At 43.6% G+C, this 18,010-nt stretch overlaps 1 protein-coding gene and 1 pseudogene across 1 annotated transcript; both read left to right on the top strand.

Moving 5' to 3' along the window:
- Positions 1-3,787: 3,787 nt before the first annotated feature.
- On the top strand, positions 3,788-8,771 carry LOC132481499 (integrator complex subunit 6-like). Its single transcript, XM_060086395.1, has 4 exons — positions 3,788-3,959; positions 5,529-5,903; positions 6,779-6,872; positions 8,179-8,771. The coding sequence occupies exons 1-4, from the start codon at positions 3,788-3,790 to the stop codon at positions 8,279-8,281; spliced, it is 744 nt and encodes a 247-aa protein (XP_059942378.1). The 3' UTR covers positions 8,282-8,771.
- A 2,500-nt stretch (positions 8,772-11,271) lies between these two features.
- On the top strand, positions 11,272-16,261 carry LOC132481500 (integrator complex subunit 6-like; annotated as a pseudogene).
- The last annotated feature ends 1,749 nt before the right edge of the window (positions 16,262-18,010 follow it).

Here is an 18,010-nt window from a genome sequence, read left to right on the forward strand (position 1 = left end):
TGGTTGGCAGAGGACCTTGTGTCATAAATTCAGCTTTTTAGCCTATTTCCAGATCTGTGTCTAGATTCTCTGTCCTCTTCCATTCGTGTATTGGCCTATCCTTGCTCCATTACCAGACTGTTTTAATTACAGTACTTTTGTAGTAAGTCTTCAAACCCAGTAGTGCGTGTCCTCCAACTTTGTTGTTTTTCTTAAAGATTGTCTTGGCTATTCTAAGCCCTTTAATTTCCATACACTTTTTACTATCAGCTTGTCAATTTTCACCAAAATGCAACATGGTGGGATTTTATTTTCTGTTTCCTTCTTTTTCTTCTTAATCTTTATTGGAGTATATTTGCTTTACAATGTTGTGTTAGTTTCTGCTGTAAAACAAAGTGAATCAGCTATACGTATACATATATCCTCATATCTCCTCCCTCTTGCGTCTCCCTCCCACCCTCCCTATCCCACCCCTCTAGGTGGTCACAAAGCACGGAGCTGATCTCCCAGTGCTATGCAGCAGCTTCCCACTAGCCATCCATTTTACATTTGGTAGTGTATGTATGTCAGTGCTACTCTCTCACTTTGCCCCAGCCTCCCCTTCTCCCCTGTGTCCTCAAGTCCGTTATCAACATCTGCATCTTTACTCCTGCCCTACCACTAGGTTAATCAGTACCATTTTTCTAGATTCCATATATATGCATATGGTATTTGCTTTCCTCTTTCTGACTTACTTCACTCTGTATGACAGACTCCAGGTCCATCCACCTCACTACAAATAACTCAATTTTGTTCCTTTTTATGGCTGAGTAATATTCCATTGTATATGTATGCCCCATCTTCTTTATCCATTCATCTTTCAGTGGACATTTAGCTTGCCTCCACATCCTGGCTGTTGTAAATACTGCTGCAGTGAACATTGTGGTACGTGTATCTATTTGAATTATGGTTTTCTCAGGGTATATGCCCAATAGTGGGATTGCTGGGTCATATGGTAGTTCTATTTTTAGTTTTTTAAGGAACCTCCATACTGTTCTCCATAGTGGCTGAATCAATTTACATTCCCACCAACAGTGCAAGAGGGTTCCCTTTTCTCCACACCCTCTCCAGCATTTATTGTTTGTAGATTTTTTGATGATGGCCATTCTGACCGGTGTGAGGTGATATCTCATTGTAGCTTTGATTTGCCTTTCTCTAATGATTAGTGATGTTGAGCATCCTTTCCTGTGTTTGTTGGCAATCTGTATATCTTCTTTGGAGAAATGTCTATTTAGGTCTTCTGCCCATTTTTGGATTGGGTTTTTGGTTTTTTTGATATTGAGCTGCATGAGCTGCTTGTATATTTGGGAGATTAATCCTTTGCCAGTTTGCAAATATTTTCTCCCATTCTGGGGGTTGTCTTTTTGTCTTTTCGTCTTTTTTATGGTTTCCTTTGCTGTGAAAGAGCTTTTAAGTTTCATTAGGTCCCATTTGTTTATTTTTGCTTTTGTTTCCATTTCTCTAGGAGGTGGGTCAAAAAGGATCTTGCTGTGATTTATGTCACAGAGGGTTCTGTGTATGTTTTCCTCTGAGAGTTTGATAGTGTCTGGCCTTACATTTAGGTCTCTAATCCATTTTGAGTTTATTTTTGTGTATGGTGTTAGGGAGTGTTCTAATTTCATTCTTTTACATGTAGCTGTCCAGTTTTCCCAGCACCACTTATTGAAGAGGCCGTCTTTTCTCATGGTGGGATTTTAAATAGGATTAGTAGAGATCATTTTGGAGAGAATTGACAGTAACGACTCAATAATGAATCTTGCAATCCATGCAAAAAGTATTTCTTTCTGTTTCCTGAGGTCTTTACTTTCTCTCAGTGATGTTTTATACTTTTTGTGTTGTGCTCTAGCACTATTTACGCAGATATTTGATGTTCTTGATACTATTATCAATGGCATTTAAAATTTCATATTCCAATTAGTTGTTGCTATTATATGGGAATAGAAGCTGGTAATAATAATAACCACAAAGTGGTTTTTATTATAACTAATAAGTTGATTAAGTTCACTTATTAACTCTAATGATTTTATATTCTTTTGCATATTCTATGTAATGCCATCTGTGAATAATGACAGTTTTACTTTTTCCTTTCCAAACTTTACAACTATTATAATTTTCTGGTAATACTTCACTTTTTAGAACCATCAGTAAATTGTTGAGTGGATAGTGAACACCCTATTTTCCAAACGCAGGGAGAAATGTTTGATATTTCATCATTAAGTGTGACATTTGCTATAGATTTTTAGGGGGTGGATACACTTTATCAGACTAAGGAAGTTGCCTTCTATTCTAGATTGTGGATAGTTTTTATCATGAATAGGTGCTGAAATTTAACCCATCTATAGAAGTGATCATAAGGTTTTCCCTTGGTTTGTTGTTGTTGTTAAGTATTGTTAAGCATTACATTGATTTTTGAATTTTAAACCAATCTTACCTCCCTGCAGTATACCCTCATCAAGACAGGATGTATATCCTTTTTATATATTATTGTATTTTATTATTCTTTGGTTTAGGATTATTGGGTTTAAGTTCAGGAGAGGTATTAGTATAAAGACCTATAGTTTTCTTTCCTTCAAATGTCCTTGTGAGATGTTGTTATTGGTTTATATTGGCCTTCTAAAATGAGGACAAAGAGGCACAGTGGATGAGAATCCACCTGCCAGTGCAGGGGACACGGGTTTGATCCGTGGTCTGGGAAGATCCCACATGCTGCGGAGCAATTAAGCCCGTGCACCACAACTACTGAGCCTGTGCTCTAGAGGCTGCAAGCCACAACTACTGAGCCCGTGTGCTGCAGCTACTGAAGCCCACATGCCTAGGAGCCCATGCTCTGCAACAAGAGAAGCCCTCGCTCGTCACAACTAGAGAAAGCCCGCTCACAGCAGCGAAGACGCAACACAGCCAATAAACAAACAAATAAATAAATAAATAAATAAATAAAAAGGAAAAACTAAAAAGAGTAAACTGATTTGAAACATAAATAAAATAAAATGAGGACAAAGAAAGGGAATTATTTCCACTTCGAAAAGTAATGCCCTTTTTTGTTGAGAGTTGCCCATTCCCCAAGCATCCTGATTACTCATGGTTACACCATGTTTGGCTTTGGACAGCACCTTGTGTATTAGCTTCATCCTTTGAAAATTTTTATTTATTTATATATTTTAAAAATATTTATTTATTTACTTCTTCATTCATTCATTTTTGGCGGCGTCGGGTCTTAGCTGTGGGACGTGGGATCTTTTGTTGTGGTGCATGGGCTCTTCATTGCGGCGCTCGGGCTTCTCCCTAGTTGAGGTGCATCGGCTTCAGGTCGCACAGGCTCAGTAGTTGTGGCACGCAGGCTTTCTAGGTGTGGCACATGGGCTCCAGAGCGCATGGGCTCTGTAGGTGCAGCACGTGGGCTGCCAGGTTGTGGTGCGTGGGGCTCAGTAGATGCGGTGCATGGGTTAAGTTGCCCCAAAACATGTGGCATCTTAGTCCCTGACCAGGGATCGAACCTGCACCCCCTGCTTTGGAAGGCGGGTTCTTAACCACGGGACCACCAGGGAAGTCCCAGCTTCCTCCTTTTTTAAACTATAGACTGGATTAAAATTCAGGTGCATTTTCTGAAAAGAGTATTTGTTGAGGTATGGTACATATTGGACCATGGTGAAAACTCAAATTAATGATTCAACTTTGTGGTTATATATACATATGCAAACTGTTTGCAATTTTCTGATTGTTGGAGTTTTGTTGCAAATGGAACATGTGCATTGATGTTTTATAGGAAATGATGAGTGTTGAAGCAGAGTTTACTGTAGGGCCTGAAAACCAAATGGAACTTTGTGGAGAACCCGAGAATCCCTCTTCATCTAAGGAAAAGCTGAGTATGGACCTGCTGTCCGTGAAACAGGAAGAAGAGGGAGGATCCTCTGTTTGGGCCTCATCCATGTCCATGGAAGGTGGTAAGAATGACTCTTCTCACCTCCTCTTCACGGTCTTACCCAGTAGAGTCTGGAGTCTGCCTCCTACACTTACTGGAGCTGTTCTCATCGATCTCACTAGTTTTGGCTGAGATTGCCATTAATTTCTCAGCCATATTTGATGCAGTTGTTCACTCTCTCCTTCATGGAAACTTCCTTGTATTCCTATACCCTGTGACCTACTGGTTTTCCTCTCATATTCATAAACCCCTTTCATTCATTTTTTCTGCTTACCTTTGTCGTTTTCCCTGTAAATATTATTGTAAAGATTCCTGAATCCCACCATTTTTTCTCTGTCTACTCCCCTCTGACATGATCTTTCAACAAGATACTACAATAGCTTCTTATCTGATCTGATTCCTATTCTTGCTAGAGTCTGACCCTCACTGTCGAACACTGTAGCCGGAGTGATCATGTCAACACAGAAATGAGATCATGCCACTTGCATCCTGAAGACCCATCATCACCATTCCCAGGCACTCAGTACACAATCTGAACTCCCTACTCTGGTCTACCAACTGTGCACGACCTGGCCCCACCATCCTCTCCTAACACGTGGCCTCTCGTCTCCTCCTTGCTCTCTCTGCCTCTGTCTTTTGCTCTGTGCTCCCTGGCCAGTCCCCTTCCCAGGGCTATGCACGTGCCCTTGCCACAGCCTGGGGCTCTTCCTCTGCATGTGCACAGGCCGGCTCTCTCTCCTCCTCCAGGCTCTGCCCAAAGGACGCCTCCTCAGGAGGGCCTTCCCGACCACGTGGTCCACTGGGGCTTCCCCTCCTGCTCTCTGTCCCATCCCTGCTTACTTCTTCCCTAGCACGAATTCAAACTGTAATAATTTTGTTGGATCATTGTACACTTACTGCCTGGCCTCCCCATGAGCATGGAAGCTCCATAAGTGTGGGGATTGTTGGCGTCTGTCCTGTTGGCTGCCGCTCCCCAGCTCCTGGCACGGCCCCCAGCACAGAGCAGGACGAGTCAATGGAGAAGAGGTGTCAGACCTGGAGTAAAAAGAAACTCACGCTTCCGAGAGAGAGAAGATGGATGAGGAGGATCATATACTGACAGGGATTTGGGGTGGGGTGATGGGGGCCATACAGAACCTTCAGATCTAATGGCCACCCCCTGTGTTTCCTCAGAACTTTTGAGGGAGAGAGGCGGGAGTTTGGCGGGGGGACCATATAATCTGACGTCAAGCTTGGTAGAGCATGGCATTTCATAGGTAAAGGACAGAAATCATGACACCAAGTGAGACGTGCTGCTTTTCAGCTTGTAGAGCCCAAGCTGCAGCTAAACCCTCAGCACCAGGGACCTGAGCCTCTTTATTAGTTGTACTGTCTTACTTGGTTTCCATATGTATTCATGGTGCCAAGAAGAGAAGAAAGTGTGTTTGTCGTATTACCTTCCTGAGCTCAATTTGAGGGGTCTCAGGCTCCATCTGGTACATCCTCTTGCTTTATGAAACAATTTCCTCAAAACTGAGGAGCACCGGGCTGTCCCTGAGGGGTTGCCATAATGCACTTACGTCACAGCTCCACTTGTTAATTTGGTTTCCAGATGTTACTGTCACTCACGATGTTGATGTGGTGAAGATGGAATATGGTCCAATCCCACCCGATGGCTTCTTGTCAAAGTCTGCTGCCCCAGAGCTTGTGAACGTGACAGGAGATAGTATCCGCCCGAACCAGGTGGATTCTCTGTCTGATGATTTCACTAGTCTCAGGAAAGATGACCTGATGCACAATCCTGGTAGTAATGCACTCATAGGAGGAACCAAGATCTGCAATGTCTCTGTAGATGATCAAAAAGTCTCGGCAACATCTGCTTTGGAAGCTGGGCCAAATACATCGCAAATAAGTCCTGCTATGGCACAAAGAATCAATGATGATATAAAATACCAGTTAAGGAAGGAAGTTCGAAAATTTGGGCGAAGTAAGTAGTGAAAGAACATCTGTTAATAATATAATGGTGGTCCCTTTCCTTTTAGGATTCAGAATAGATTCAAGGTATCTCTTGAGGTGCATTTTTGGGAAGTATTGGGTTTTCACATAATTTAAAATGATTCCTCCCGCCTTACCTAAAAAAAGACCCAAATACACCTCTCTCTTTTTCCCCTTACTTGCTGTAATAGTTTCCTTTTGCTGCTGTAACCAGTTATCGCAAACTTCGTGGCTCAAAACTGTATTATCTTAGAGTTGTGGAAGTCAGGTCTGAAATTATTTTTATTGGGCTAGCATGAAGGTGCTGGCAGGCCAGGGTTCCTTCTGCAGGCTCAAGGGAGAATCTGTTTCCTTGCCTCTTCCAGCTTCTACAGGCTGCCTGTGTTCCTTCGCTCGTGGGCCCTCCCTCCATCTTCAAGCCAGCAACTTAGCCCCTTCTCTCCTCTCTAACCTCTGCTCCCACCCTTACATCTTTTCTTTCTGACCAGCTCTACTGCCTCCCTTTTATAAAGTTATTTGTGGTTACGTTGGGCAACATGTATAAAGATGGATAATCTCCCCATCTCAAGAGCCATAACTTAATCACATCTGCAAAGTAAAGTCTCTTTTGCCATATAAGGTAACATGTTCACAGGTTCTCAGAATTAGGATATGGACAACTTGTGGGGCCGTTATTCAGCAGACCACATTTAATTAGGATTTAGAGTTTCCCTGGCAGATATGTGCAGATGTCTTGATTTGAGTGTTTCAAATACAATCTATACCTAACTTTCCACACACAAGGAATGATTACTGATGATGTGTAAAGATTGAATTTTATGTTTCATCCATATTTTTCAAAATAGTAATTTTTTTTCATATCTTCAGAGTATGAAGGAATTTTCAATTTGCTTGAAGGAGTGCAAGGACCTCTTGCAGTGAGGAAACAATTTATTGAATTTACTATCAAGGAAGCTGCAAGGTGGGTGTAAAGAGGAACTCTTCATTGTGCTTTTTCTAAGCAGGAGGGCCCAGTGCAAGATAGGCGGAGGATTGGTTCTGACTTGCTTTTCTTTTTCTTTTTAAAAATTAATTAATTAATTAATTAATATTCTGCTTCGTTTGATCTTCGTTGCTCCGCATGGGGTTTCCCTAGATTTTGTGAGCGCGGGCTACTCTTTGTTGCAGTGCGTGGGTACTCATTGCGGTGGCTTCTCCTGCTGTGGAGCACAGGCTCTAGGTGCACAGGCTTCAGTAGTTGTGGCACGTGGGCCCAGTAGTTGTGGCTCGCGGGCTTTGTTGCTCCGCAGCATGTGGGATCTTCCCGGACCAGGGCTCGGACCCATGTCCCCTGCATTGGCAGGCGGATCCTTTTTTTTTTTTTTTTTTTTAATTTTTATTTTACAAATTTAATCAGTTATACATATACATATGTTCCCATATCCCCTCTCTTTTGTGTCTCCCTCCCACCCTCCCTATCCCACCCCTCCAGGCGGTCACAAAGAACCGAGCTGATCTCCCTGTGCTATGCGGCTGCTTCCCACTAGCTATCTACCTTACGTTTGGTAGTGTATATATGTCCATGCCTCTCTTTCTCTTTGTCACAGCTTTCCCTTCCCCCTCCCCATATCCTCAAGTCCATGCTCTAGTAGGTCTGTGTCTTTATTCCTGTCTTACCCCTATGTTCTTCATGACATTTTTTTTTCTTAAATTCCATATATATGTGTCAGCATACAGTATTTGTCTTTCTCTTTCTGACTTACTTCACTCTGTATGACAGACTCTAGGTCCATCCACCTCATTACAAATAGCTCAATTTCATTTCTTTTTATGGCTGAGTAATATTCCATTGTATATATGTGCCACATCTTCTTTACCCATTCATCCGATGATGGACACTTAGGTTGTTTCCATCTCCGGGCTATTGTAAATAGGGCTGGCAGGCGGATTCTTAACCACTGTGCCACGAGGGAAGTCCTGCCTTGCTTTCCTAAGCCCTGGCCCTCAGTCATAATTAAAGGGTGTTTGCAGAGCCGTCCAGATTAATACTACCTGAGGCCAACTCATTCATCTAGGTCTGTGGAGCCTTCTGGACTCCTCACAGTCTGAGGTGGGCTTGGGCTCTCAGGTGGTAATCACGGTATTAGCTAAGCCCTATCTTTACATGAACATACATTTTCTATTTCCCATGTGAATGGCCAGTCCCACTTTGTACCCTGCATGGTGCCTCGTGCATCATAAATGCTTTAAGGACCTTTTGGATAATACAATTTCTTTTTCTTCTTTAGGTTCAAAAGACAACACTTAATTCAGTACCTTGAGAAGGTACTAGAAAAAATAGAATCCCATCACCTTCTCAAGAACGTTAATCACATCAACAGGAGATTATGATGTTAACGCAAAGACCAAGGAGGAAAAAAGAATAAGTGTTCTGTGTTGTAGGATGGAATGGGATATTGTTGACTATCCTACGATGTTTTAGTCAAGGGAACTGCCTTCCAGAGGCTAAGAAATAGCAGTGGAGCTTTTTGTTTTCAGATTCTCTGGCAGTAAAAGCTGGCTTTTGCCCTATGAGTTTTCTTTGAAAGTATTAGTTGGTTGTTTTGTTGTTACTTTTCCCAATTGAGGAAGGTGATGTTATTAAGCCAGCAGGTTAAAATCAGTCAACCCTGTCGCCCCTACCACATGTGATAAGGGTTCACTCTTGAACTTGGCCGTCCTGGGCATTTCCAGAGTGACTAGGGGCCACGTGCAGGTGGGGCACTACTTGGTGCTCTTACTATGTCCTTTAGAAAGAATAGGTGTTCAGAGGCCAACTGGTAATCTTGTGTGTGCTGAACAAAGTTTTCAACCATTCCTAGCTGTGCCTTTAAAACCATGCAATATTCAGGACGGTTTGGATCAAAGAGTAAGAAGGCTGCTCTTTGGGTAGCTTATTTCTCCGTGGGAGGGTCAGGGGGAGTCACCAAACAATGTACGTCCAACTCTCTTCAGTTGTGTCTAGAGGCATTCCAAAGTGCACCTTAGGCTGCCTCAACCCCTGACATTTGTTCTGGCATGTGATGGCAGAACGTCTTCAGGTGGACTTGTGCATTCTGTGCTTCAGAAGCACTAAAAGGAAAAATATTGTACCTATTTCCTTTAATGTTTAAATGAAGGTTTATATGGAGCAGTATTGTTATGTTTGTATTAGTTTGCAAAAATTTAAGTGTGCAAAGGGATTTTGACGTTGCATATATAAACTAAAACATTTTATTGATTTTTCACAAGGTCCATGATGCTAGAGAAATTTCTACTTTTCTGATTTGTTATTCCTTTCAGAAAAAAAAGTGTGCACTGTTGTTGTTTTTTTAATAAATTTATTTTATTTCTTTATTTTTTGGCTGCGTTGGGTCCTCCGTTGCTCTGCGCGGGCTTTCTCTAGTTGCCGCGAACAGGGGCTACTCTTTGTTGTGGTGTGAGGGCTTCTCATTGCGGTGGCTTCTCTTGCTGCGGAGCACAGGCTCCAGGCGTGCAGGCTTCAGCACTTGTGGCACACGGGCTTCAGTAGTTGTGGCACATGGGCCTAGTCGCTCTGTGACATGTGGGATCTTCCCAGGCCAGGGCTCGAACCCGTGTGCCCTGCTTTGGCAGGTGGGTTCCCAAACACGGTGCCACCAGGGAAGCCACCACACTGTTAAATTTAGATGTTAGCAGGAGAATCTAAACTTCAAAATGTCACTCATGGAACTGAGTGATATTGGTGAACATGGCAGAGTAGGGTACTCTGGGTAGGGTACTCCAGAAACACTGGGAATAAAATGGTCAGAATCAAGTTTATTGGAACTCTGGAAGATCATCAGAGGTTTACAGCAACCATGCGAATGTTAAGTCTGAAGAAGAGCCATGAAATGTGACAGGAGAATTTGCTGGCATTTTAAGTTATTCTTGCCCCAGCCCTTCCCTAGTAGAGCAGCGGTCTTGAAGATGTCAGCCTGCATTCCAAGAGAGGGTTCGTGGCTCAGGAGGGAGGAGAGTAGACCTTACTCCCAAGGAATTGTGTTTGTTTAAAGCTGTCTAGAAGGCTTCCTGAAGGACTGACGCAAGGGGATTTTTGCTTTTCTGTTGTCTTAACTCTAAGCTCTTTTAGAGTGGAGAAGCAGCTATGTGAAGGATGTTCCTCAGAAACATTGAAAGGCAAGTGAGTAAGCTGCTGAAGCTTATGGCAAACAACAGACATGCCAGAATCCTGGAAAGAAAAACTGAGGAGTGAGATACTTTGGAGAAGAAGGGCTTTGAAATGCTCCCATGTATATTTGGGTGTGCATGCCCAGGGCAGGACTCAGGCAGAAAAGACCGGAGAAGACCATAAGATTTCACCTCTGGCTAACCATTAGGGTCAGGAAAATAAATGAGAAGAACAACTAGTTAGAAGATCAGTAAGGAGGGACTTCCCTGGTGGCACAGTGGTTCAGTATCCACTGACAATGCAAGGACATGGGTTTGACCCCTAGTCCGGGAAGATCCCACAGGCTGCGGAGCAACTAAGCCTGTGAGCCACAACTAATGAGCCTGTGTGCCATAACTACTGAAGCCCGTGTGCCTCGAATGCATGCTCTGCAACAAGAGAAGCCATCGCAAGGAGATGCCCGTGCACCGCAACGAAAGAGTAGCCACCACTCGCCGCAAGTAGAGAAACCCCACTCACAGTAACGGAGAACCAACACAGCCAAAAATAAATAGATAATTAATAAATAAATAAATAAATAAAAGTAAAAAGTAAAAAGAGTAAACTGATTTAATAAATAAATAAAATAAAATGAGGACAAAGAAAGGGAATTATTTCCCCTAAGGAAAGGAATGCCCTTTTTTGTTGAGAGTTGCCCTTTCCCCAGGCATTCTGATTACTCATGGTTACACCATGTTTGGTTTTGGACAGCAGCTTGTATATTAGCTTCATCCTTTTTAAAGTCTTATTTATCTAAAAAAATTATTTATTTATTCATGGGCTCTCTACTAGTAGCACGCGGGCTCTCAAGCTGTGACGTGTGGGGCGCAGTAGCTGTGGTGTGTGGGCATAGTTGCCCCAAAGCCTGTGACATCTTAGTCCCTGACCAGGGATCGAACCTGCACCCCCTGCTTTGGAAGGCGGGTTCTTAACCACGGGACCACCAGGGAAGTCCCAGCTTCCTCCTTTATTAAAATATAGACTGGATTAAAATTCAGGTGCATTTTCTGAAAAGAGTATTTGTTGAGGTATGGTACATTTTGGACCATGGTGAAAACTCAAATTAATGATTCAACTTTGTGGTTATATATACATATGCAAACTGTTTGCAATTTTCTGATTGTTGGAGTTTTGTTGCAAATGGAACATGTGCATTGATGTTTTATAGGAAATGATGAGTGTTGAAGCAGAGTTTACTGTAGGGCCTGAAAACCAAATGGAACTTTGTGGAGAACCTGAGAATCCCTCTTCATCTAAGGAAAAGCTGAGTATGGACCTGCTGTCCGTGAAACAGGAAGAAGAGGGAGGATCCTCTGTTTGGGCCTCATCCATGTCCATGGAAGGTGATAAGAATGACTCTTCTCACCTCCTCTTCACGGTCTTACCCAGTAGAGTCTGGAGTCTGCCTCCTACACTTTACTGGAGCTGTTCTCATCGATCTCACTAGTTTTGGCTGAGATTGCCATTAATTTCTCAGCCATATTTGATGCAGTTGTTCACTCTCTCCTTCATGGAAACTTCCTTGTATTCCTATACCCTGTGACCTACTGGTTTTCCTCTCATATTCATAAACCCCTTTCATTCATTTTTTCTGCTTACCTTTGTCGTTTTCCCTGTAAACATTATTGTAAAAATTCCTGAATCCCACCATTTTTTCTCTGTCTACTCCCCTCTGACATGATCTTTCAACAAGATACTACAATAGCTTCTTATCTGATCTGATTCCTATTCTTGCTAGAGTCTGACCCTCACTGTCGAACACTGTAGCCGGAGTGATCATGTCAACACAGAAATGAGATCATGCCACTTGCATCCTGAAGACCCATCATCACCTTTCCCAGGCACTCAGAACACAATCTGAACTCCCTACTCTGGTCTACCAGCTGTGCACGACCTGGCCCCACCATCCTCTCCTAACACGTGGCCTCTCGTCTCCTCCATGCTCTCTCTGCCTCTGTCTTTTGCTCTGTGCTCCCTGGCCAGTCCCCTTCCCAGGGCTATGCACGTGCCCTTGCCACAGTCTGGGGCTCTTCCTCTGCATGTGCACAGGCCGGCTCTCTCTCCTCCTCCAGGCTCTGCCCAAAGGACGCCTCCTCAGGAGGGCCTTCCCGACCACGTGGTCCACTGGGGCTTCCCCTCCTGCTCTCTGTCCCATCCCTGCTTACTTCTTCCCTAGCACGAATTCAAACTGTAATAATTTTGTTGGATCATTGTACACTTAACTGCCTGGCCTCCCCATGAGCATGGAAGCTCCATAAGTGTGGGGATTGTTGGCGTCTGTCCTGTTGGCTGCCGCTCCCCAGCTCCTGGCACAGCCCCCAGCACAGAGCAGGACGAGTCAATGGAGAAGTGGTGTCAGACCTGGAGTAAAAAGAAACTCACGCTTCCGAGAGAGAAAAGATGGATGAGGAGGATCATATACTGACAGGGATTTGGGGTGGGGTGATGGGGGCCATACAGAACCTTCAGATCTAATGGCCACCCCCTGTGTTTCCCCAGAATTTTTGAGGGAGAGAGGCGGGAGTTTGGCGAGGGGGGGCATATAATCTGACGTCAAGCTCGGTAGAGCATGGCATTTCATAGGTAAAGGACAGAAATCATGACACCAAGTGAGACGTGCTGTTTTTCAGCTTGTAGAGCCCAAGCTGCAGCTAAACCCTCAGCACCAGGGACCTGAGCCTCTTTATTAGTTGTACTGTCTTACTTGGTTTCCATGTGTATTCATGGTGCCATGAAGAGAAGAAAGTGTGTTTGTCGTATTACCTTCCTGAGCTCAATTTGAGGGGTCTCAGGCTCCATCTGGTACATCCTCTTGCTTTATGAAACAATTTCCTCAAAACTGAGGAGCACCGGGCTGTCCCTGAGGGGTTGCCATAATGCACTTACGTCACAGCTCCACTTGTTAATTTGGTTTCCAGATGTTACTGTCACTCACGATGTTGATGTGGTGAAGATGGAATATGGTCCAATCCCACCCGATGGCTTCTTGTCAAAGTCTGCTGCCCCAGAGCTTGTGAACGTGACAGGAGATAGTATCCGCCCGAACCAGGTGGATTCTCTGTCTGATGATTTCACTAGTCTCAGGAAAGATGACCTGATGCACAATCCTGGTAGTAATGCACTCGTAGGAGGAACCAAGATCTGCAATGTCTCTGTAGATGATCAAAAAGTCTCGGCAACATCTGCTTTGGAAGCTGGGCCAAATACATCGCAAATAAGTCCTGCTATGGCACAAAGAATCAATGATGATATAAAATACCAGTTAAGGAAGGAAGTTCGAAAATTTGGGTGAAGTAAGTAGTGAAAGAACATCTGTTAATAATATAATGGTGGTACCTTTCCTGTTAGGATTCAGAATAGATTCAAGGTATCTCTTGAGGTGTATTTTTGGGAAGTATTGGGTTTTCACATAATTTAAAATGATTCCTCCCGCCTTACCTAAAAAAAGACCCAAATACACCTTTCTCTTTTTCCCCTTACTTGCTGTAATAGTTTCCTTTTGCTGCTGTAACCAGTTATCGCAAACTTCGTGGCTCAAAACTGTATTATCTTAGAGTTGTGGAAGTCAGGTCTGAAATTATTTTCATTGGGCTAGCATGAAGGTGCTGGCAGGCCAGGGTTCCTTCTGCAGGCTCAAGGGAGAATCTGTTTCCTTGCCTCTTCCAGCTTCTACAGGCTGCCTGTGTTCCTTCGCTCGTGGGCCCTCCCTCCATCTTCAAGCCAGCAACTTAGCCCCTTCTCTCCTCTCTAACCTCTGCTCCCACCCTTACATCTTTTCTTTCTGACCAGCTCTACTGCCTCCCTTTTATAAAGTTATTTGTGGTTACGTTGGGCAACATGTATAAAGATGGATAATCTCCCCATCTCAAGAGCCATAACTTAATCACATCTGCAAAGTAAAGTCTCTTTTGCCATATAAGGTAACATGTTCACAGGTTCTCAGAATTAGGATATGGACAACTTGTGGGGCCGTTATTCAGCAGACCACATTTAATTAGGATTTAGAGTTTCCCTGGCAGATATGTGCAGATGTCTTGATTTGAGTGTTTCAAATACAATCTATACCTAACTTTCCACACACAAGGAATGATTACTGATGATGTGTAAAGATTGAATTTTATGTTTCATCCATATTTTTCAAAATAGTAATTTTTTTTCATATCTTCAGAGTATGAAGGAATTTTCAATTTGCTTGAAGGAGTGCAAGGACCTCTTGCAGTGAGGAAACAATTTATTGAATTTACTATCAAGGAAGCTGCAAGGTGGGTGTAAAGAGGAACTCTTCATTGTGCTTTTTCTAAGCAGGAGGGCCCAGTGCAAGATAGGCGGAGGATTGGTTCTGACTTGCTTTTCTTTTTCTTTTTAAAAATTAATTAATTAATTAATTAATATTCTGCTTCGTTTGATCTTCGTTGCTCCGCATGGGGTTTCCCTAGATTTTGTGAGCGCGGGCTACTCTTTGTTGCAGTGCGTGGGTACTCATTGCGGTGGCTTCTCCTGCTGTGGAGCACAGGCTCTAGGTGCACAGGCTTCAGTAGTTGTGGCACGTGGGCCCAGTAGTTGTGGCTCGCGGGCTTTGTTGCTCCGCAGCATGTGGGATCTTCCCGGACCAGGGCTCGGACCCATGTCCCCTGCATTGGCAGGCGGATCCTTTTTTTTTTTTTTTTTTTAATTTTTATTTTACAAATTTAATCAGTTATACATATACATATGTTCCCATATCCCCTCTCTTTTGTGTCTCCCTCCCACCCTCCCTATCCCACCCCTCCAGGCGGTCACAAAGAACCGAGCTGATCTCTCTGTGCTATGCGGCTGCTTCCCACTAGCTATCTACCTTACGTTTGGTAGTGTATATATGTCCATGCCTCTCTTTCTCTTTGTCACAGCTTTCCCTTCCCCCTCCCCATATCCTCAAGTCCATGCTCTAGTAGGTCTGTGTCTTTATTCCTGTCTTACCCCTATGTTCTTCATGACATTTTTTTTTCTTAAATTCCATATATATGTGTCAGCATACAGTATTTGTCTTTCTCTTTCTGACTTACTTCACTCTGTATGACAGACTCTAGGTCCATCCACCTCATTACAAATAGCTCAATTTCATTTCTTTTTATGGCTGAGTAATATTCCATTGTATATATGTGCCACATCTTCTTTACCCATTCATCCGATGATGGACACTTAGGTTGTTTCCATCTCCGGGCTATTGTAAATAGGGCTGGCAGGCGGATTCTTAACCACTGTGCCACGAGGGAAGTCCTGCCTTGCTTTCCTAAGCCCTGGCCCTCAGTCATAATTAAAGGGTGTTTGCAGAGCCGTCCAGATTAATACTACCTGAGGCCAACTCATTCATCTAGGTCTGTGGAGCCTTCTGGACTCCTCACAGTCTGAGGTGGGCTTGGGCTCTCAGGTGGTAATCACGGTATTAGCTAAGCCCTATCTTTACATGAACATACATTTTCTATTTCCCATGTGAATGGCCAGTCCCACTTTGTACCCTGCATGGTGCCTCGTGCATCATAAATGCTTTAAGGACCTTTTGGATAATACAATTTCTTTTTCTTCTTTAGGTTCAAAAGACAACACTTAATTCAGTACCTTGAGAAGGTACTAGAAAAAATAGAATCCCATCACCTTCTCAAGAACGTTAATCACATCAACAGGAGATTATGATGTTAACGCAAAGACCAAGGAGGAAAAAAGAATAAGTGTTCTGTGTTGTAGGATGGAATGGGATATTGTTGACTATCCTACGATGTTTTAGTCAAGGGAACTGCCTTCCAGAGGCTAAGAAATAGCAGTGGAGCTTTTTGTTTTCAGATTCTCTGGCAGTAAAAGCTGGCTTTTGCCCTATGAGTTTTCTTTGAAAGTATTAGTTGGTTGTTTTGTTGTTACTTTTCCCAATTGAGGAAGGTGATGTTATTAAGCCAGCAGGTTAAAATCAGTCAACCCTGTCGCCCCTACCACATGTGATAAGGGTTCACTCTTGAACTTGGCCGTCCTGGGCATTTCCAGAGTGACTAGGGGCCACGTGCAGGTGGGGCACTACTTGGTGCTCTTACTATGTCCTTTAGAAAGAATAGGTGTTCAGAGGCCAACTGGTAATCTTGTGTGTGCTGAACAAAGTTTTCAACCATTCCTAGCTGTGCCTTTAAAACCATGCAATATTCAGGACGGTTTGGATCAAAGAGTAAGAAGGCTGCTCTTTGGGTAGCTTATTTCTCCGTGGGAGGGTCAGGGGGAGTCACCAAACAATGTACGTCCAACTCTCTTCAGTTGTGTCTAGAGGCATTCCAAAGTGCACCTTAGGCTGCCTCAACCCCTGACATTTGTTCTGGCATGTGATGGCAGAACGTCTTCAGGTGGACTTGTGCATTCTGTGCTTCAGAAGCACTAAAAGGAAAAATATTGTACCTATTTCCTTTAATGTTTAAACGAAGGTTTATATGGAGCAGTATTGTTATGTTTGTATTAGTTTGCAAAAATTTAAGTGTGCAAAGGGATTTTGACGTTGCATATATAAACTAAAACATTTTATTGATTTTTCACAAGGTCCATGATGCTAGAGAAATTTCTACTTTTCTGATTTGTTATTCCTTTCAGAAAAAAAAGTGTGCACTGTTGTTGTTTTTTTAATAAATTTATTTTATTTCTTTATTTTTTGGCTGCGTTGGGTCCTCCGTTGCTCTGCGCGGGCTTTCTCTAGTTGCCGCGAACAGGGGCTACTCTTTGTTGTGGTGTGAGGGCTTCTCATTGCGGTGGCTTCTCTTGCTGCGGAGCACAGGCTCCAGGCGTGCAGGCTTCAGCACTTGTGGCACACGGGCTTCAGTAGTTGTGGCACATGGGCCTAGTCGCTCTGTGACATGTGGGATCTTCCCAGGCCAGGGCTCGAACCCGTGTGCCCTGCTTTGGCAGGTGGGTTCCCAAACACGGTGCCACCAGGGAAGCCACCACACTGTTAAATTTAGATGTTAGCAGGAGAATCTAAACTTCAAAATGTCACTCATGGAACTGAGTGATATTGGTGAACATGGCAGAGTAGGGTACTCTGGGTAGGGTACTCCAGAAACACTGGGAATAAAATGGTCAGAATCAAGTTTATTGGAACTCTGGAAGATCATCAGAGGTTTACAGCAACCATGCGAATGTTAAGTCTGAAGAAGAGCCATGAAATGTGACAGGAGAATTTGCTGGCATTTTAAGTTATTCTTGCCCCAGCCCTTCCCTAGTAGAGCAGCGGTCTTGAAGATGTCAGCCTGCATTCCAAGAGAGGGTTCGTGGCTCAGGAGGGAGGAGAGTAGACCTTACTCCCAAGGAATTGTGTTTGTTTAAAGCTGTCTAGAAGGCTTCCTGAAGGACTGACGCAAGGGGATTTTTGCTTTTCTGTTGTCTTAACTCTAAGCTCTTTTAGAGTGGAGAAGCAGCTATGTGAAGGATGTTCCTCAGAAACATTGAAAGGCAAGTGAGTAAGCTGCTGAAGCTTATGGCAAACAACAGACATGCCAGAATCCTGGAAAGAAAAACTGAGGAGTGAGATACTTTGGAGAAGAAGGGCTTTGAAATGCTCCCATGTATATTTGGGTGTGCATGCCCAGGGCAGGACTCAGGCAGAAAAGACCGGAGAAGACCATAAGATTTCACCTCTGGCTAACCATTAGGGTCAGGAAAATAAATGAGAAGAACAACTAGTTAGAAGATCAGTAAGGAGGGACTTCCCTGGTGGCACAGTGGTTCAGTATCCACTGACAATGCAAGGACATGGGTTTGACCCCTAGTCCGGGAAGATCCCACAGGCTGCGGAGCAACTAAGCCTGTGAGCCACAACTAATGAGCCTGTGTGCCATAACTACTGAAGCCCGTGTGCCTCGAATGCATGCTCTGCAACAAGAGAAGCCATCGCAAGGAGATGCCCGTGC

The sequence above is a fragment of the Mesoplodon densirostris genome, chromosome X, assembly GCF_025265405.1.
Source record: "Mesoplodon densirostris isolate mMesDen1 chromosome X, mMesDen1 primary haplotype, whole genome shotgun sequence".
NCBI lineage: Eukaryota > Metazoa > Chordata > Mammalia > Artiodactyla > Ziphiidae > Mesoplodon > Mesoplodon densirostris.

Excerpts from the sequence above, each read along its gene's own strand:
- LOC132481499 (XM_060086395.1), top strand. The coding sequence starts at position 3,788 with ATGAGTGTTGAAGCAGAGTTTACTGTAGGGCCTGAAAACCAAATGGAA. Across the intron at positions 3,960-5,528 it reads ATCCATGTCCATGGAAGGTG|ATGTTACTGTCACTCACGAT; the intron begins GTAAGAATGACT and ends TTTGGTTTCCAG. Across the intron at positions 6,873-8,178 it reads ACTATCAAGGAAGCTGCAAG|GTTCAAAAGACAACACTTAA; the intron begins GTGGGTGTAAAG and ends TTTCTTCTTTAG.